This window comes from Molothrus ater, chromosome 5 (assembly GCF_012460135.2).
Source record: "Molothrus ater isolate BHLD 08-10-18 breed brown headed cowbird chromosome 5, BPBGC_Mater_1.1, whole genome shotgun sequence".
Classification (NCBI taxonomy): Eukaryota; Metazoa; Chordata; class Aves; order Passeriformes; family Icteridae; genus Molothrus; species Molothrus ater.
In genome coordinates, this window is record NC_050482.2 from 26923122 (window position 1) to 26944191 (window position 21070).

Sequence of the window (21070 nt, forward strand, 5' to 3'; positions counted from 1 at the left end):
GAAAGTACTACTCCTTTTGGGAAGAATTATTATGCCTTGAAATATACTTAGGTTCTTATTTTTAGTCCTGTTGTCAAATTGTTTAAGGTCAAGACATGTCTTAATTCTGAAGGTCTCCTGAGATCCTGGATTTGCATCAAGTCTTCTCTGAAGTCTTAGTTGCAGTAAATATAAAGGCATAAACAAGTCAGTGACTAATGTATAAATGAGAATTTGGACAACATAGGAAAAATGCATGCTTGAATGTAAACTTAGGAACACATTTATATTTTTAGGCAATAATTGTGCAGACTGTTTGAAATTATGAGTGTCAGAGAAATGCAGTTGAACATTGTTTGGGAAAAAAATATTTTACTTATTTACAATATTTAGTATTGCTGACTTGCTGAGACATCGCTCTATATTACATGGATACGTGGTGGGTATTTCAGAACTGGTGTATCAAGGATATTCTCCCAAGAATATTCTCCTGCTCATACACCTTAGTGTGCATCACCTCCCCACTCATATTGTTCTCTGCTCAATAGAAGCTTGGGATACAGGCAAATGATGCCTTTCAGTAGGGGTGAGTGGAGCTCATCTCCACAAAACTCACCCCTATAATAAGGAGCTCATCTGGTAATATGTCCAACTAAATGCTAGGATATTTATTTCAATTGGTGTTGTGCTGGTCAGCATTTTACAGTTCTTGCAGCAGTAAGAGTCATCATGTCCTAAGCCTTGATCCTTGTACAGTCACCTTACTTTCATAGGGATAAGCATCCTAGGATGTTTCCAGAAAAGGGAGTTGTTGTTTTCCTTTGCACAAACTCAAACACTGAACACACAGCAACCAGGGGTAAATGCCCACTGGAATATCCAGAGGTAGGCTGTGTGTAAATGAATTCCTAGCTTGGAAAAATCAATGCATCCTGATTCATAATCTCTTAATTTTGAGGATGTCAGAAGTCTCACTTGTGGAAAACTGAAACTGAATGGTCAGTGTTTACTGTATGCCATTTCTGCCATTTCTAGCTTTTCTGGCAAGAACTTAATTTTCTTTTAAGTGGAATGTGGTAAGATAATAGATGTTTTAGAATTGATTTTAAAGCAAGTTGTTTTGAGAACAGCTGTGTCATATTTTCATTTTTCTGCTATTGAAACACATATTTCCATTTCTAAACTTGCAAAACTAAAGATAGGTAAAAAACAAAGTACTTAGCTCTTTTTGATGAGCACAGAATACCAGACAGTTAACCATTTTGTGAACACAAGGATGTAGAGCTTAGAAAGCAAATTATTCCCATGAAATATAAATGAAATGCAGAGAGAGTACTTTGTCTGTCTTTGTTACCTTGCTGGAGGATTAATTTCAGATACAGCCAACTCACTGTCACTTCTGGACTCAGTAGTGCATAATAAAATCTGATAAATTATGTTTGCCTTATATTCTTCATTTGTCTATAGCTTTCACTTTTTGGGCTTAAGAAATAGCCCATGCTATGATATATGTGTGATTAAGAAAAAAACTATAGGCATTTAAAATGCTATTTTTTCATTCTTCAGACAGCATTTGGATTGCTTGATATAACTCACAGGACACCCAAGTCACATTCAAGTTCATGTTCATTTTCATTTTAGGGGAACACAAGCTTCACTTTATTCCAGCATTAATTGGCCCTTTCCTGGAAGTGACCTTGATCCCTCAGCCAGACCTGAGGAATGTAATGATTCCTATTTTCCATGACATGATGGATTGGGAGCAAAGGCGAAGTGGCAACTTTAAACAGGTACTTTGTGTGAAGCTCTTTATAGAACAGGACTGAATATAAAGCACTTCATAGAGTCCTAGCAGACTTGAACCTGGAGTTCCATTGGTGGTTCAGGATGGAGAAGATACCCACGAGGGCTTTCCCTTTTATCTCTTTGCAGGGCTAGTAAGATTCACCTGTTAATACTATCATGATAGTTATGTGAGATGTTAATACTATCATGTTAGTTATGTGAGATGAGGAAAAAAATCCATGGCCTGATGAAGTGAAGAACAAAACTTGAGCTGTTTTTAACAAGGTTGCTGTGGTGGATTTTCACCTCTGCTTTACAGTGGTACAGACTGCTGGTTAGATAGGATTCAACCAGCTTCCCTTTTGGTTACTATGGAAAAAGACCAGATGTTCTTCAGTAAAGATCCAAGTATTCTTGTTGCTCAAACACATTCTTAATGGGCTAGGAAGGAACGACCAAGAATGCCATCTGCTCCCTCAGCTCCCACTCAGTTCTTTCAGACTGCCTCAAACCATTCTCAGTGCCCTCCTTCCTGCTGCTTCAAATTGAAGGAAAGTAGAAGTATTTTAATTACTCCCAGGCAATCATAATACTTAGAGTGGGTGTTGCATCGAAAGCACAAACCAAACTATTAAAAACAAGAGTAGTGCAGGTGGTGTAAGTAGGTAGCTTTTCAATATCAATATATAAGCTTATTGTTAAAAATCACCACAGAAATGTTAACAAGGAGTGAGAAGGAAGAAAATCCACTTGTTCTGCTACTCTGTCTTTTAAGCTTGGTTTTAAGTGTAAATTGTAGTAGATTTATTCTGTAATAAAATAATTACAATAGCTTGATTTCTCCCCTAGACTTGTGATTATTAATTTATTACTGATAAGAAGGAGGTTTGAAATATAAATACACAGTGTAGCATCAGCTCTATATTTTTTTATAATCAATGCACTTAAAAATATGCATTGAAGGAATCATTAGCACTGGATTTTCTTAACCACCAAGTTTCTTTGATAGCTAATATGTAAGTCCAGGAAATTTGCTTTCTAATGAAATACTGGCAGGTAAGAGTGTTGGGTGAGTCTGAGCCCCCAAGTGTTCTTAACAGTGCAGACATTTTTGTATATTAAATTATAAAGAATGGGGTGCAGGTAGGAAAAGATGATATTTTTACTTCAGTCTAAGAAAATATCTTGTGCTTACAGCCTTGCAATGAGAATTCAGGCAATTTATTTGGGCTGTGTGCTTTTCCTCTGACTCCATAAATAGATAGCTGCCTTAGCAGCAGCAAATGCTACTCAGCCTGTAGTTTTAAAGTCACGTTGCTCAATTTAAATTAGCTCCCTCCCTCCAAAAAAAAAAAAAAAAACAAAAAAACACCACGACCAAAAAAAAAAGAAAGCCCTACAAACCTCGGGAATTATAACAGCTTCAAAGAGATGAAGTGACTTATCACATGATTGACCAATAATTCTAAAATATGCATTTAGCAAAGTCTCTTACATAAAGCCAGATCTTCCCTCCGTTTTCTCTAATCTCATTAAAGGAAAAAGAAGCTGTTTACACCACACTTATATGTTGCAGGTGGAAGCAAAGCTGATTGACAAACTGGACAGCCTAATGTCAGAAGGTAAAGGTGATGAAACATACCGAGAGCTCTTCAACAGTATGTGAGTAATACATTTATCTTATAATTCCTTGAGTTCAGTTGGTTGTATCAGATGCTAATGTCATTGTAGAAATGTAATGCTTAAACCAGTTGGGATGCTCAGTTTTACTTTTTCTTCCTTTATTTCCTTAAAATCTGAAGAATAAAATGTTTCATGGTGTTGTTTAGCCTCTGTAAAGTCTGGCAGTACTTGCATACAGCTATAATTGGGAAAGGCTAAATCTGTTATATCACAGAACATTCTCTTTCGCTACCTACTAATTTTAAAATCAGAAAAGCAAGAAATGCTTCATAATTGCATAGGGTGCAGGTAGAGCTCAGATGGAGCATTTTGAGAACAAGGCATGACAATTCAAAAGCATTTAATAAGTGATTTTCTATTGCTACTTGTAGTCGTCTGAGTAATGTCACTTGTTGATTTCTTGTTTGATGTAGACAGTTGTGTTTATTCTGATAAGATTATTTCTTTCTAATTTTTTTGATAAATTACTGGCTAAGCTTTCAGTGATTTTTAATAAATGACATGTCACTTAAATTTAATAGGAACAACTAATGATAATGCTGAAGTCCCTAAAGTTGTGCATAAATTGTTTCACTGACTGAAATAAATGACTGTCACAGAGTACAGATGCAAAATAACTAACAGGGCTCTGTCTCTGTTGTTCCTCAGAGCTCAATTCCACCAAAGTGAAGGATTTCACTTATTTCTGATGTGTTTATTTCAGTAGATGTATTGTTCGTCTTCAGGATTCAAAGCTGCTGTGTTTTCTTCAGTTATGCTAAAAGCATGAATTTTTTTTTCCTGTTTATATGGTTTCTTAATCATTCTTTCTTCTTTAAGTATTGTTTTTGGCTCTTTTGTCTTTGGTTAAAGAACAAGAGTCAGGTCTTGGTGTCTGAAAATAGCAAACATTTATTAATCTGTAATTGTACTGAGTTAAAAAGAGTTTTTAAATATTTATCATGTACAGAAGCAAAGGTGAAAATTAGGCAGAGTAGTATGGAATTGAATGAATAATAGTGAACAGCAGTACAGTACATGCTTAAGCAGAACTTTCCTGTAATTATTCATGACATTTTCCTAATCTGAGTAAAGATAATAAAAGGTAAGATGTTTTCAATATTTTAGTCATACGGTATTCTAACTGTAAAATTAAGTCATTTAAGGAAAAGATCTAATTATAAAAGGAAGCCTATGTAAAATACATCAGTGTGTCTATCACTGAAATAACTTAAAATTCTATAAGAAAGCATATTGGTATCAAATACAATTCCTAATTTTTTATGGTTTTGAGATAGATTTCAACTGGAGAATGTTAAACATGATACAGTGAAAAATGCCGACAGCTTTTTATAAATCTAAATGCTGAAAATATAGTCATGGTAATTTAAATTGCAAAATGTCTCACAGCATCAGTATACTTGTGGTTTCTGTCATGGTATAACAGAAGTTAAAACTAAACTCTGTGAAATTTCAAAGTGCTCAAGTTCACTCCCAGCTAATGAAAAAGGTAGTATTTATGATTAGGTTTTTTTTTTACTTTGATTGTCTGTATACATTTCCACCTCTCAAGAGGAGAGCCTGTAGAAGATACTAATGATCTGAAATGGAGGATGTCATATTTTTCTAGGGCATGAGAAGAAAAATTATGAAAATCAGATGGACAGTTTGGGGAGTTGACTGCAAGAGAGAGGGTTGGTTGTTCAGCATGAGATTTTGGGGTTTCTTTATTTCTTCCGTGGGTAATTTAAGCTAAGCAATATTAGGGTGTCTTTACACAGTGCAGGAAAATAGACTTGTTTAGGCTGAAGTGGCAGAGATGTAGCAGGTACCCAAAAGCTGGAATAGTAATACAGTTTTGCAGCAATCTGTGGTTTCATAGTCTTCAATGAAAGAAAATGCTACAATATTACCTGATCTTTCTGAAGATTAGGCGTGGTTACTTTTGATAGGTATCACTGGGAACGAAGGGGATGCACACACCTACAGTCTGGGAACTGCAGTGGGTGGGAGATTTTCAGGTTTTGTTATGCTGTTTATTTTGCCTGAATTGGAAAATGAATTTAAATCTCTTAACTCCCCCATTAACTGCTTTTTTTTCCCAGAGACAATCGCTGCATCTTTCCTTTGAACATCTATTTTCAAGGATAAATTACAAGCATCTCTGGAGAGAGCTAAGATACTATGTGCTTAGAATTTGTTTCCTACAATGGAATTACCTATATCAAATAAAAAGACACAGAAAGTAGGGGGAAGGTGACTGCTGTTTGTTTTGAATCAATGTCTTTCTAGGGACTTGAATGTGACCATTCACTGATTAGGTCCTGATGTCATTTGAAGTAAATGCCAAGCATGAAGTAGTGAACATTTTGTTATCATGAGAAACTAGATGTTGCAATTGCTATCCATTGTAATTATGGTATGAAAGCTGTTCTGATCTACATTTACACTGTAGTACTGCAATTGAATTCCTGAATTTATTACTACAGGGAGAAGAATTATTTTACTTTATTGAACTTTATTTACTTTATTGGTGGTTAAAATAAAATCCTCAGGAGCCAAGATATATACTCAAGTAGGTCTTTCTTCTGAATCAGATGGATGCTGGCAATTTATTACTTCTGCAGCTGTATTTCAGTTTGGCCTAAGACAAGGCATTTCAGATTTGGAAGTTAGGTGCCCCATTGAAGCACAAAACCTGGACTAATGAGTTCTGCTGGGGGCCTGGCAATGAGGCTTCTCTTTGAAGAGATTGTAGCTGACATTCAGCTGAGCAGGAATTTATTACTGAGTTCTGCCAGTTTCTGGGTGATTTTTTGAACCATGAATCTATTATATAAAAAGTGATGGCTGCTACCTTTCCTCTGCTGTCTTCAGTTATCTTAATTTCTTCTCCAAATGCATGACTGAATTCATCACTGCCCAGTCCATTAGACTCTGTCTGGAGTGAGTCTTTTGAGAGCCTTTATGACTCGTTCAGGGAACCTCTGGCTATAGTGAAGTCTTTGAACTCTAAAAGAGGCGTCCAGATGCTTTAAAGCACCTCTAGGATTAGCTGCCTGAGAGCTAAAAGTCTGAATAATGCTGTGCTTTAGACATACAAAATCCATTTACTACATGATTGAGTTAGCCTGAACATTGTTCTAAGCCTGCTGTCTGTCCCTGGAGAACTCTGGTCTTCTGGATCACTATTCTTTTACACCTGGGGTACCCAAGATTAAAAATAATTAAATAGACCTCCTTTTCCCTCCACCAAACAAAACAAAGCAAACCGTAATTGTTCAGGTGGGTTCAGGTGTTAGGCTATATTAGCATGGATAGACAGGAACATTTTTATAGTTTCCCTTTGTTGTTTAACCCCCTTAGTGCTTTGTACAAATAGCCAAGCATCTTGGCTATGCTTTGGGATCTGTAAGAACAGGGATTCAATTCTATCTAGATTTAGCCAGAATATATTTGAGTAGCTTTTTCATTCTGAGTTTGTTCTGTGCATTGTGCTGGAAATCTGTGGAGGGGAGAGGGAAGCATGCATCAGAAGGCAAGTCTTTCATTTTTTCAACTGACCACATTGATGTCAGTTTGTATAAGTACTCTGAATGTATCAACTCAACTCATTATTACAAATTATGTGTTTATAATGAATGTGCCAATGCAATTTTAAAGAAAATGCATAAGTCAAATGCAGATAAGAACAATCTCTTTTGAAAGAGAAGTCAAACTTCTGTTGTTTTTCTAGAGAAGCTATCAGTAATTATTTTATTGAATCTACGTTGAAGTGTTCCTTTTCAACATAGGATTAAAACAAAGTAGAAATGAAAAATCCCTGTGGTAATCAAGATTCAATAACGTGACAGGCTCTACTCTTATTTCTTACTAGACACAAAAACTTCTATTGGAAGGAACATAGGGGGTTCAAAAGTTAATTAAGGTATTCTGTATGGAAAACAGAGGTGCCAGCTTAATGCTTCATCATTTTCTGGTTAAGGATGGCCTTATCATCTGCCTGCTAGCAATGAAAAAGAGTCAGCCTCTGATTGTGAGGGAAAGACATCTGACTGCCTCCTTAATAGAAGAAGTGAGTTTAAGATTCGTATAAGAGTGCAGGATGAAGATCAGTATTTGCTCCTCAGTTCCAGCAGAGCACAGCTTCATTTAGGTCAAATTTGCTTGGAGAATTGCATCTGTGACATCCCTGAGGCTGTAAGGAGCAGAGCTGGAGTGCATAGCTAGTGCAGTTGGCATGTAGGAGTTCCTGAGCGCTGTTACAGGTTTGAGGTTTGGATGTAGGAGGTTTTTGGGACTGAGCATGCTCAGGGTAGATGAAGGTCAGTGGAGCTGACAGACAGAAGGTTCAGAGGTGCTCTAAAAGCTCTAAGGATACGAATGTGGGAATTTTCAGATCCTTCTAAATAAACCATAACTGAGTACATTTTCAGGGAGACTGCTGAAATATCTCCATGGACATGTCATCCACCTGAGCTCCTGCACCAAAGTATAAATGTAACACAGCTCTGTAGATAAATATTTCCTTGCTCACTCTTATAGAGAAAATGTGGAAATTCATGCCTAAGTAATTAATATTTGATAAACTTAAGCAATGAAAAACAGAGTCTGTAGCAGAATTATATAAAGAGCAATAATAATAAAGACAATTATATTGTATTGTTTTACTGACATTTTGAAATCTTTCTACTTCAATGCATAGTATGCATTTACATTGGCACAACAGTTTTTAACAAAATAATCTTATGACACTTTAAGGTACTGGAATTGTACATGTGCAGTATAGTGTGTTCTCAGAAAGAAATATTAAGTGAAGAGGAGGAATCATCTTGTTAAAATCCCTCCACTATTCTTAAATATCATGCTTACTGAAATATTAGAGAAGAGAGGAGAAAAAGAAAAAATATTTTTAAAAAATTTAGAAGGGATATTAAGCTGATGGATATTCTTTTCTAAGGACACTTTTAAATTCCTCATTTTCTGACGTATCAGCATGAAGTGAATATAAAAATTTTATGGAAGAATTGTGTTAAGTCTTTGGGATATGAATATGTTCTGAAAATTAGGTATTTGACATATTTTTAACCTGATGCAGCTAATATAAAAATCATTTGTTTTGTCAATGCTTCCTGGACTAGAATTCCACTTTTTGGTCCATATCCTAGGTAAGACATTGTTTGCAAATTGCACTTCTTGGGAGGGTGTTTGTGAAAAAAAATCTAACTATCAAAGATGTTGCTAAGGTATTAAGGTAGTGGTAAAAGCAGAGAGGTTGTCATAGTGACAGTTAAAAATAAACAGTGACATTTTTCTGGCTTGTTTTTTTCAGTCTGCTGAAGAAAATTGAGCGGGAAACATGGAGGGAAAGCGGTGTTTCGTTAATTGCCACTGTGACTCGCCTCATGGAGAGGCTCCTGGACTACAGGTGAGTGGTTATCACAGTTCAGGAGGTAGGGTTGTCATCTTTGAAATATTAGGAAACAAATACAGTTATCTTGCTCAATGCTAACTGCACATGGATACATAGATAGAGCAGCTGTAAGTGCTCAGGATCTCTGACAGCAGCTGCTTAGTCAACAGGAAAATGCAACTGGCAGGATGAAAACAACCAAGGAGGCTCCCCATGGTGTAAAAAGTCCAGTGGTGGGCTTGAGTTTGCTGTCAGGGAATGTAGTAACTTTTGGCAGTAGGTTGGTGACTCAAGTCTGTCTGAAGACACAGAGCTCAGTACTAATCACCTGACAGTTGTTTTACACAATATGTAAAATTCTCATTACTGTGTCAATCATGCTTAGTTGTAGTGTCAGCTGGCACAGTAAGTGTGTATACAAAGACATGATCTCTGGATGAACACCTCACATCTGACTGTACCATGTGATCAAAGGAGAGGGAAATGAGAGGCATGTACTCTCTTTCAGGAATGCAAGACTAAAAGCAATTTTCCCAGTCAACTGTGAGCCTGTGTAGAGGCTTCACGTTTCAGCTTAGTCCTCCTTATTGCCACCAACTGTAGCACTGTCCAGAGCTTAATTGTAAGGTTTTCTCCCTCATTCCATAGGGACACATGGGAGACCTAGTACTGCACTTGCTGTCATCACTGATAAGCTTGAAAAGAAAGCTATTTCATCAACAAAGAGACTGAACTCTTAATTTCTAGAAGTATGGCACTGCTATTTCTCTTCAGGGACCAGCTGGATTACAACCTCTAGGACTCCCAGTCTTTCAAAACAGTGGTGTGCTGTTAGTTATGAGAGTATTTGGGAAAATTGTTTGGCTCATGTATGCAAGAAATGTTTTAAAGTTATGTTAAATTTCTTTTAGTGATTATGTAGGGATGTCTACCTGTTATTCTTTTATTTCAGCATGGTTATACTGGCTACTTTTTTTCCCTGTGTGATAAGAAAAGGTCACATAATAATGACAGAGCCAAAAAGAAAACAAGGACTTTCTTGACAATTGAGGTATTCAATGTACTATAACAGGAGGCATGAAATCTCTTAGCTACTTGGGTCAGCTGTTCAGCTAAATGCAATCCTTTCAGTCAGCTTGCCAAGTGAAATATGTCTGTTTTCTGAGGTGTGCTTCACTGTAAGAGGATAAACAGCATTCTTTTTGACTTTCATTACTTTCTGCTTTAGGGATTGCATGAAAATGGGAGAAGTGGATGGCAAAAAGATTGGCTGCACTGTTAGCCTTTTGGTTTGTATAATACTTTCTCTTTCCCTTTTCAATTTCAGTTGACCAAATGCACATTTGGACATACTTTGCTTCTTGTTGCAATTGGAGTAGAATTTGGCAGGGTAACACTACACTTATGATCACTGATTATTTTTTCCAGGCTGAGATTGGTACAGTAGGGAGATAGTCTTCCTTGGCACTTCATAGCTTGATTCTGAAAGGTCTCCAAGACTGCATTATTAAGTTTTAAGTCTCTTCCTACTGGATAAACTTCACCAAAGTGCTTTCCAAGTTTAATTAGTCTCTGAGTTTGTAGAAACAAACATGCCTTTCCTCCTCTCCCAAACAAAACCTACATGATTTCTCTTGTTTCTTTTCTTCCAATAACTGATGCAAGTTCTCATAGCATATAGTATGGGATATCTTGTAAATACTGCAGGCTGACTATTCTCTCCCCAGTAGAAGAGACAGAAATGCTGCTCAAGACCTCCTGTTGTCATGCTGTCTTTATTACCACAAACCAACAGTGCTAAACCATAGTATGAAAAAGATGTCATTTTTGTTTACAAGATGCATTTTGATTCTAGGCCAGTTTCCACTGACAAGTTTGTTGACTTCTGTTAACCTTGGAAAGTTTCCATTTTCATGGTGAATTTTTTGAAAAGCTGTATTTTTAGCCAGAGGGGAAAAAAACCAAAATAAGCTGACTTGTAATTCTGCATTTTTGACGTCAGTGAAACAATTTGGGATCACTTCTAAGTAGCAGTTATACATAAGAGAACAAAGGATTTCTTCAGTAGGAAAATAGTGCTCTAAATAAGGATGATATTTACTATGAAGCCATAAAGCAGCTGGCTTGCTGTCAAAATATCTTGCATGATCTGAATTCTTTAAAGTACCTGGATTATTTTCATCCCAAAGGAGGTTTTAATCTATTATTAGCAAAGTATCCAAAATTTGTATAAAAAGAAAATGAAAATATTTTAAAATCCCCAAACACCATATTACTTTTTAAGGGGATTTTCAATGATTCATATGGGCTAAGGTGGATTTCATATCCTAATAATTTGCAAAGAAATTTTTAATACTTTTGCACAACAGAGAGACAACGAATGCTAAATTTTCTTAAATCAGTTTAAAAATATTTTCTCTAGAAAGTTTTAATTTTTATGTTTTCATAGTGTTCCTCCCACCTTTTTCCTTGATAATAACTCAATTTAGGAAACAGTGACACAGAATATGAATACTCTACACTAGAAGAAAAACTGCATAGTTTAAAATAGCAATTTAAATAATAAAACAGAAATTGTTAATTGCTGATGAGAACCAGTGCTTAGACTTTTCTAGCCTATAAATTTTTATTAACCAAAGCAGATTATCTTGACCATGGAGTATGTCTAGCAGGAGGACTTAAGCTGCATGTCCATTGTGAATGAATGAGCAGTTCTTGTGAACAGCGCTGTAGGCTTGCACTCCTCTTCCTGTAACTTTTTCATACTTTGCTTTAGGGCTTGTAAATAGATAAAGAAAGTTTAGAACTAAGACTAATGATATTGTAGTCCATATTTTATCCATGTAACAACAAATAGTAGTTTTATGTTCAGAATAGTTGTTTTATGTAATCCATGCATGTATTTCTAGAAGATTATGTTTGAAGTCTTTTATTTGCAACCATTATCATAAATTAATTAACTACTATATTTTATTACAAAATTCAATTTTATTTCAGAATTTTTACAAGACTGAACTGAACAAGGAAGAGATGTATATTCGCTATATTCATAAGCTCTATGACCTACATCTGAAAGCACAAAACTTTACAGGTAAGTGAATACAAACTAGAAAATGATATTTAGCATTGGTCTGTGGTTTGCAGTCTTTTGCAACCCTGTAAGCTGTGTCCTCACTGCAGAACATAGCAACCCGGGCAACTGCTGAATTTCCTTGCCTAATTGATGTCTCAAAATACTGCTTTTTTTCAGCCCCATGGCACTATTATTTGCTGAGCCATGGTGAATGTAAATTACTTCTGTTGATACCCACTAGCAATAAATGTGTGATACGGTCATTTTTCACCCAAAATGAGTTAAGTTTGGAAGAAGTTTTTATGAGCTCTTTCAGTGGTATCTGAGCCTATACATTTTTTTGTCATGCTCCTGGCTATCTGTTTGGTGAAGTGTTTCAACAAAGCTGTTTCAGAACCTCAGGTTTAAAAAAAGAAATAAAAGAAAGGAAGACTCATGTAGCTTACTCATAATGAGGTAGATATCCTAAAACCTATGACAAGTATTGCAATTTCATGATGTCTTTCTAAATCTTCACATACCACATTTGCAGCACTATTGTCCAAGATTTCTCTAATTTTGTGCCAAGGATGGTTAGTTTTACATGAAGAAATCAGAAGATATTGTGCATGGCTGTTGTTTATACAGCTAAACACACATTTCATTTGGGGAACTATATGCTATCAGTGAGTGCTGAAGAAGATAAAATCAGTATCCTTTTAAATCACACTATCTTTGCCAGAATATTTTACTGACCTTGAATTACCTCCAGCTTTTCCCCAGTCTTTGCAGTTGCATGTGTTCAAAATTTCTAGATTTTGATTTTTCTTAGAAGCAGGTTAGTTGGCTGGGGGTCTCCAGTAAACAGCTTACAGGTACCTGGTATCACAGCAGCTTTCCTTATGCTTTTCTACTGTCCATAAGAAAGATTGTCACTTGGAATTTACACTCTCCCTTTGCAGTTCCTGGATTTAAATGTGGACTAGATAGCATGATATGTTAAGGAGAGATTTTAGTTTCCTCATGTGACCTGGCAATAGTGAGTCACAAGAGAATTTTGATTATTAAGAAGTCTCTTTGCCACAGCTGGCTTTTGTATAAAGCTATTATTTTGCATAGTAGACCTTAGTAACTCTTTGAGCAGTTTCCTTTTGCACTGGGTGCTATTATGTGTCCAGTTTACCTTCAACTGTGATATGAATCTATTTTTTTAGGCAATTGGATGGCAATTGTTTTGCCATCCATTCTGATTTTAAACAGTATTTTGCTCAAAATTTATTTCCAGGACTTTGTTGTATTTCCCATGTGTTTGTTATTAATCTGTGTGATTTTTGCATACTTTGCTCTAGTAGATTTTACTGCTTCCTTTTTTAAAAATTTATTATTATTTATAAATTTTTTGCTGTAAGAGCCTTAATAAGGCTTGTCTCACACCCATAATTAGAAAACAGACTTGTGTAGTCCATTGCCTTGCCTTATGAGAGACAATACAGACTTTTGTAAAAACTTTTCCCTGGTCTAGAGAATTTGGGATTAGGAAAATAAGCTTGATACTTCAGCAGCATTCCTACATGTTGCAGCATTAGTTTGCTAATGGCATTGTTTCATCCTAGGGATGAAATGGTTTTTCTCTCAGTTCCATAGTATATTTGCTGGACTTTTTCTAAAATGCTCTGTTAAAATAAAAGTAATTTTTATACAAAACATTATTTTAAATCTTTCTTTACACAGCACTCAGTTACAACTATAAATATACCTTTTTTGAGGCTGAATCACATAAATGCACTGATTCCTTGTGTCCCCTCCTGAGAACTGTAGTGAGACTTTTCACCTATCCACCTTAGAAATATCTAGTCTTTTGAATATTTCCTATATAAATATAAAAATTGAATTTTCCACATCATGAGTCAACCCTATTTATCTCCCCTGAGTGCTTTGATGCAAGTCAGTAGTTACAGACCTCTCCCTGAGGTACCAGTATTTTATTTGTTGTGTTGGCCACTGCCAGATATACTGGGTGGAGGAAACCTTCAGACTTGTAATCCAGTATGGTCATTCTTATTTTAGAAACCTTCCGTATAAATTTATTGTAATTTAAGAAAACTACATTGTTAGGGCAGACAAAATTTTGTTAAGGACTTAGATGCCAAGTTTAGAACAGAAAGGTCACAGTGAGCTATCCTGAGCAACTACTTATATTCTGCTATCTTTTGCTTCCTTATGATTTTGAATAATTTATTATCAGCTTCATGGATTTTTAAAATTGTCATATAGATATGCTTCATGTCTTGAGTACAAAAATGTAGCTTGAAGCTATGACAAAGGTGGTTACCAGTCAAGCAGCCTGAGAGCTGCTGCGTGTGATGCCAGAATTAAGGTTGTCTGTGGAACTCGAGCTGGTTTTCCTTGCATGGGTGTATCACAGCACAGCACCAGTTTGTACCACACTAAGCATTTTGCAACACTGGGGTTCAAGGCACTCTCTCACACAATTATCTGCTGCAGTGATGTTTTTTCATCCACAGGTTCTCAGTTGGACGTGTAGAGGAACACTACTGCTAGAAAAAATACTGTAAAATTTGGCTTAAATTGCCTGTCTTATGGGAGCTCATATGGCAGAGGCAGAAGTAGGATATGGTTGTCTGGGGCAAACTTAGCTTAGCACAAAAAGTACTTTAGTACCTTATTGTTATTTTTTTGCCTTATGTACAACCTATAAAATCTGCAATAAAATAAGTCCAGTAGGGAACTTCTTTCTCCAATGAAGTACATCTCCAGAACATGGCCCATCTTTGTGCTGACTCACTCATGCAAAGTGGTCCTGTGAGTGGCAACATAAACTGTGAATATTAGCTTGGAAATAAATAATACATATGCTCAGTTAGCCAAATTGAATTGTTGTAGCCAGTAGTAATTCTGGTATTTTGTAATTTGCTGAAGTCTGACTTTCCAATAAAAAGATTAATTTTATATTATATTATTGTACTGTTTCTGAGGAATTCCTGAAATCAATGTAAAAAAAATAATAGTTTTTATATTCCCAGATAATTTATACTGATTAATATAAAGATTGCTACACAACTCTCTGAGTAGAGACCAACAACCGGTTTAATTCCTGCCAAACCGAAAACTAAATAAAATTTTAAAAATTAAAAAGAGAAAAACATTGCAGTTCTAAATTTCTTGTTATGGCCAGCTGGTAAGGCTTAGCTATCAGGAATTTATTTCTCTATGGAAGGAGTGGATTCTATTAAGCCCACATCTGCCTCCCTGTTTTCCTCCCAGCTCTCTCCTTTGGACTGTGTCCACAGTCTTGTTGTCTTTCCTCTTTCACTACTGATGTTCCTCATCCTCCAGTCCTTGTTCCTTTTTTCAGACAGCAGAGTCATTGAGGGTTTCTCCTTAGCAGTAGGGAAGACTGGGGCTAAGCAGGAAGTGGTTACTTAATTTCTGTCTCCTTTGTGTTTTGAGACTCCAGAAGTGTCCCAGTGACTCTACTTTAAATAGTGTATGAAAATTTTAGGCTATTTTTGTTATAGCTGTAATAGTCATTCTGTCCAAAACCATCACTACCATCCGCTTAATACTCAAAATAAATCAATTACCCATTAGAAAGGTGCCTCTCAAGAAAAGCATTCGCATCTCTGTGTACTTGGTTTGTCTGTTTTATGTGTTTGGTGTTGGTAAGTGCCATGCTGTGGTTTGTCTTGCAGAGGCTGCCTACACTCTCCTGCTGTACGACGAGCTGCTGGAGTGGTCTGACCGGCCGCTCAGGGAATTTCTCAACTACCCCATGCAAACAGAATGGCAGCGCAAAGAGTGTCTCCATCTGACCATCATTCAGAACTTTGATAGGGGAAAGGTAAAATAGTCCTGTTTTACTGAGTGAATCTGGGAAGGGTAGTTTATTCATTTTAGGATGTTAGTTCCAGGGTTGCACTCTTTTCTGGTATTGAGGCGAAGTGTTTGTCCTTGCTTGATTAAGCAGTTACTTAGCAATGCAGTACATTTCTTCTAATCCTGTGGTGGTATTCTAGAAATCCCCCGCTTACATATAAGCATAATTGTCATGTGCATAGCAGTTGGCTTTGTAACTGTCAAATCACTTTATAAAAGGTGGTATCATTTTTCCCCATTTTAAAGGTGGTGAAAGTGAGCCTTATAAAGCTAATGAAATTCACTTAGTGACCAAGTGAGGATTGTAAGGACTATGTTTACACCTTACAATATCATGTTGTATCTCTTAAAAACTAAAAATTAATTTGTTTGGGGGATCACAGTTCACTGTCATTACTACAAATGCCTATTCTGAATTAAGCAAATGTAATTATCCTGCAGTCTAAAATTTTATATACACATAGTGCTCTGATTCATCTTACTGACAAACATGCAACGCATTACAATTTTGTGTAGCTAGTGTAAAATTCATGTAAGCCTAATACATGTAATCAAATGGATGTTGATCATCATGTTTTTCAAACAATTCTGTAATTATATTATATAGTTTAACTTACATGGTGCAGTGACGTACTGTACAACCTAAAAAAATTAGGGTAGATGTATTGAAAGTACAGTTTTAAAATGTAAAAATCATACTGTGTTGAATCCATCTTACGTAGCGTCAAAAGAGTCATCCATCACTCTTGCAATGGCTTACATTTTGTGCATAGTGTAAAAAGAATAATTAATTAAATAAGTCTCTAAATAGATTTTTAATTCTTCAAAGAATTCATCAGTATTACTCAGAAGCTATTAGCATGTTTAGGAGACAGTGCGTTCAAATATTTTCAGTAGCAACAAGGCTTAGTATAGATAGAACAGACCACTAATAAATCACAAATTGTCAAACAGTTGCTTTGAATTACTGAGCACCTTTTATTTGCTTGCAGTGTTGGGAAAATGGCATTATCTTATGCAGGAAAATTGCAGAACAATATGAGAGCTACTATGACTACAGAAACCTCAGCAAGATGAGGGTAATGTACTTGAACACTTTTCATCAATCAGGAATCCAAATGCTTTTTAATTTAGGTTATAAAATATTACTGAGGAAATTAAATTTACCACAGAATGGTCCTTAGGTTTGGTTTGCACTCTTATTTTTTACCCTGAGGCATCTTTTCTATAATAAGGATTATAAAAAAGGAGTGTGAGCTTTTTGAAGAAAAACGAGAAAATCCTATCTTCATAGAGCAGTTTGAGTTGGAAGCCTTAAAGATGATCTAGTTCCAGCCCCCATGCTCGATACCTTACACTAGACCAGGTTGCTTTATTTTATTATAAAATTAATGTTCTTACAATATTTGTACCTGTACAGCATCCTTTTTGTGTGCATGCTTATGCAGAAAAATAACAATGCAAACTTACTTTCATTAGTTTCCTACAGTTTATCCAGGAAATGTGCTATGTGCACTCCTTCACTCAGAGCAGCAGCATGTCTTTGCAGTTGTAATTGCAAGCAAAGCTGTTAGCATTCAGAAACATATAACCACGAAAATGATCATATGTCAGTGCTTTTATTAAGAGCTCTGGGTGTCAGGAGTATTCAACTCAAATCTGACTCCAGCCATACATCCAAGATGAACATGTTTTTATATTCTATCGTTATATAACTTTCATGTTAATTATTAAACTTATATTGTTCTATTGTATACATAGATTTCAGTCAAGCATGGCTTGGTTCCCTCTTAAATTTCTAACATAGTTTCTCATGATTCTTCTTATGATTCTACAATAATTATATTTAGTTACTAAACAATCATCACATCTAACAATTATATCATTTATCACACTGCTTACGCAGGTGCAACACAAAGCCTTACATTTCAGAGTCTATTTTAACATTTTCCCAGCTCCCCACTATCAAAGCCACAGGCAATGCACACATTTTTTTTAATTTACTGCTTAAAAATATGATCTGTTTAATAATACATAGTAAAAATTAATGTTTCTTGGTACAGTCTTCTTGTTGTTTCTTTCATTTTAGAACTCTAAATATTGTTTCTCATTCACTCAGATAGTGGTTTTTTTTAAAAATTATTGAGTCTTCTTTTCTTACCTCACTCTGATGGATTCAATTTTGTATTACAACTTGCCTTTTAAATTCCCTGTATATATAGGATGCTTGCTGCTAGGACTGAGTGAAGTCCCTTTAATTCAGAGCTGCTTAACAACATTATGCAAAATTATGCAATGTGGCAGGACTCTCCGTTATCTGCTTATTCCATACATATTTTGATATGTCAATGGCAGAATCCTATAAGGAAAAGCAAATGACTATCATCATGTGAATAAAATGATTCGTTTATGCATGTTTAATTAATTGTACTGAATGTGTTTTGTGTTTGAAATACTCTTTTGCTGTATCTGTGGCACCAATGTTAATCCAAAAACGGAGGTGTGGGGATTTCTCATAGCAGTATAATTAGGCAGCTATTGATATCATATGCATACTAAATAGTCTGTGATACCTGAAATAGGGTTAAGACTGTGTTTGGCTTTTTCCACAGTATTGAAAACTTTGCTGAAAATATCATCAGAAAAAGGGAACTTGGGTATTAAGTTCCCCTTGTGTCAGTGTTATGAGTGAAATAAAAACCAGATGTATTGATCAAACATTATGCTAATTGCTATTGGGACATTTTAAAGGAGCTCATATTTGATGCTTAAATCATTGGAATCTGGTGTGATTTTGACACAATTGCCTTGAATATGTAAATTAGACTTCGCTGATTTAGCTGACCACATTACTGCCATGTGTTTGGGTGATTAGCAGATTACTGGGTCATATGTTTCAAACTGTCTTTCTATTATACCCCTTTAATATTAGTACTTCATATTTTAAAGGATTTATTTTTTAATTCTTGGAAACCTTCAGATCCCTAAGAGGTATAATTACTTAATCTGATGCATTCAGAAACTTCTGGATGTCCTAGTTGTTGCTCAGAGATATATTGCAATTCCGTTACTCCAGGGCTGAAAGACATTCTCTTTTGTGATAGTTTATGGTAAAAATACACTTTCAAAAAAGACTAATTGCATTTCTTCTCAATCTCACACAGATGATGGAAGCATCTCTGTATGACAAAATTATGGATCAACAGCGCTTGGAGCCAGAATTTTTCAGAGTTGGTTTCTATGGGAAAAAGTTCCCATTCTTCTTGAGGGTAAGTGAAATGAAAATAAACAGAATGGAGTAATGCTGTCATTCATAATCACTTTCACTGTGTTAAAATTTGTTCATACCATGTGCAAGTACTTATCCTGTGAGAAATTCTTTACCTTCAAGTTTCATGGTTAAGAAAAGTTCCTGACTAATGAAAAGACAAATTCTAGACTTCTAGAGTCACACAGAAACACAATATTCATGGTTTCATTGGAAACCAAGCACCTACACTGTTCTACAGACCAATGGTTCATGGTAGTTTGTTCCCTTTCTCCTGTTCTGTTCCTGCTGGTGGGTAGTCAGGCAAAGTCTGTCAGAAGTAGTATCCATTGGTGGTGGGATAATCAGCAATTTAGCATTTAAGCAATTAGTTAGCAATTTAAGCAATTACCAAGGTCCTTTTTTTAAAAATGACTTAGAAATTCCATATGCTGAATTTCACTGATTATTAATGTACTAAAACTGACAAATAAAAAGGTTAATAATCTTGATCATTAATCTGGAATTCTGAAGTTACTGAAGTGCCCTTGAAAATGTTAGTGGTGTTTACACTGTCCCCCTCTTCCACAGTCTGCAGTGGTTTAGCTGCACTGACTGTCACCTTGGGAAGAGAACAGAATTCGTTTTATTCATGGAGCAGCTGCAATCATAATCCAAGTTCCTCTTCCTGTGGTAATTAAAATAAGTGATGAAGGAGCCTCCTATGTGGAGGAGGCCTAAAAAGCCTGATTAGTCTTTGCCTTAGTGTGGGGAAAATGACTATTTCTAACTGGCAAATATAGCATGAAACTCAGGCTTTTAAAAGTAATGCTCAGAAAGAGTCTGATGGAAAGATACTTCTTGAGATTACCTAATATTCATCTGAATATAACTTCTATATAGACCAATTTGAAAATATTAATCCGAAAGACTTTAACTGATGGAAAGTAATGGAAAGAGTTGCACAACAGTGCAGTACTTTCAAACCTAGGTCTTTCACTGCTTGTGCATCCTCTTACGAATTTTTCAAGTTAAACATACACAGCACGTATTTATGCTTGCAACACCAACAAGGACAGACATAATACATTTGATTTAAATTTTTTTATGGCAAAACAGTTTGTAAATCTGGCTGTGTTTGCTGTAGAAGAAATAAAGACTAAACTTCATAATAAAGCTTTTGCATTTTAATTTGTAGTTGAACAATAATATGGTTACAGGGTTTTTTTGGTAGCAATTCCCACGAAAGTCTCAATTCTCAGAATTCAATGCCAGGAGCATTCTTTTACTTTGTGTTGTAAAAACTGGATCATTTTAATTTTCCAAGGTGATAATTAATCAACATTTACAGGGTAAGGCAAATTTAATGCCTTTATAATTTTCTTATGCAGTGTTTTTCTTCAGAATTATATAACATCAGAACAAAGTTTCTTAGTTCCTCATGGAATTGACTTCGAACCCATTTCATTGTCTTAACTGTTTGTTGGGTTATATTTCTGTTACATATTTTATACAGTCTGATATATCACGTTAATAGCATTCTTTGATCCTCTAAGAAAAATTTCTCCCTTTAGATTTTTATTAAATTTTGAAGTGTAATTATTACATTTTTCCAGACTTTTGAATAAAACATAACTTATGTGATAAAATGTCCTTCTTCTAAGTAACCTGTTCTTTCTATATTCCTTATTTTTATTCTTGCCTTTTGTTTCTTTTCTTTTTTCCTTTCTTTAAATGCTGCAAAAGTTGCCTGGAAAATCGATATTTAAGTGTGTGTGTTTGGATCCCACTTATTTTCATGCAACTTGCTCTTGCTTTTTGTTTTCTTATTCCACTCAGAATAAGGAATTTGTTTGCCGAGGACATGACTATGAAAGGCTGGAGGCCTTCCAGCAGCGAATGTTGAATGAGTTCCCACATGCCATTGCTATGCAACATGCTAATCAGCCAGATGAGACCATCTTTCAGGCAGAAGCACAGTGTATCCACATAATCACAAAGCCATACTCTGCACTTACATTTTCTATGCTTGTAA

The 21070-nt window shown here is 35.5% G+C and overlaps 1 protein-coding gene across 5 annotated transcripts in view; it reads left to right on the forward strand.

Moving 5' to 3' along the window:
* DOCK4 (dedicator of cytokinesis 4) overlaps nt 1-21070 on the forward strand; it is a 223790-nt gene that overhangs the window by 180076 nt on the left and 22644 nt on the right. For 3 of the 5 annotated variants that reach the window (XM_036400467.1, XM_036400465.1, XM_036400469.2), the window contains 10 exons: nt 1621-1769; nt 3341-3426; nt 8568-8594; nt 8759-8854; nt 10068-10128; nt 11837-11930; nt 15605-15753; nt 16781-16867; nt 18953-19057; nt 20875-21016. In XM_036400467.1, coding sequence (XP_036256360.1) covers nt 1621-1769; nt 3341-3426; nt 8568-8594; nt 8759-8854; nt 10068-10128; nt 11837-11930; nt 15605-15753; nt 16781-16867; nt 18953-19057; nt 20875-21016 — 996 coding nt within the window. The remainder of the gene's footprint in view (nt 1-1620; nt 1770-3340; nt 3427-8567; nt 8595-8758; nt 8855-10067; nt 10129-11836; nt 11931-15604; nt 15754-16780; nt 16868-18952; nt 19058-20874; nt 21017-21070) is intronic. The other 2 variants (XM_036400468.1, XM_036400466.1) reach the window with 1 other exon arrangement.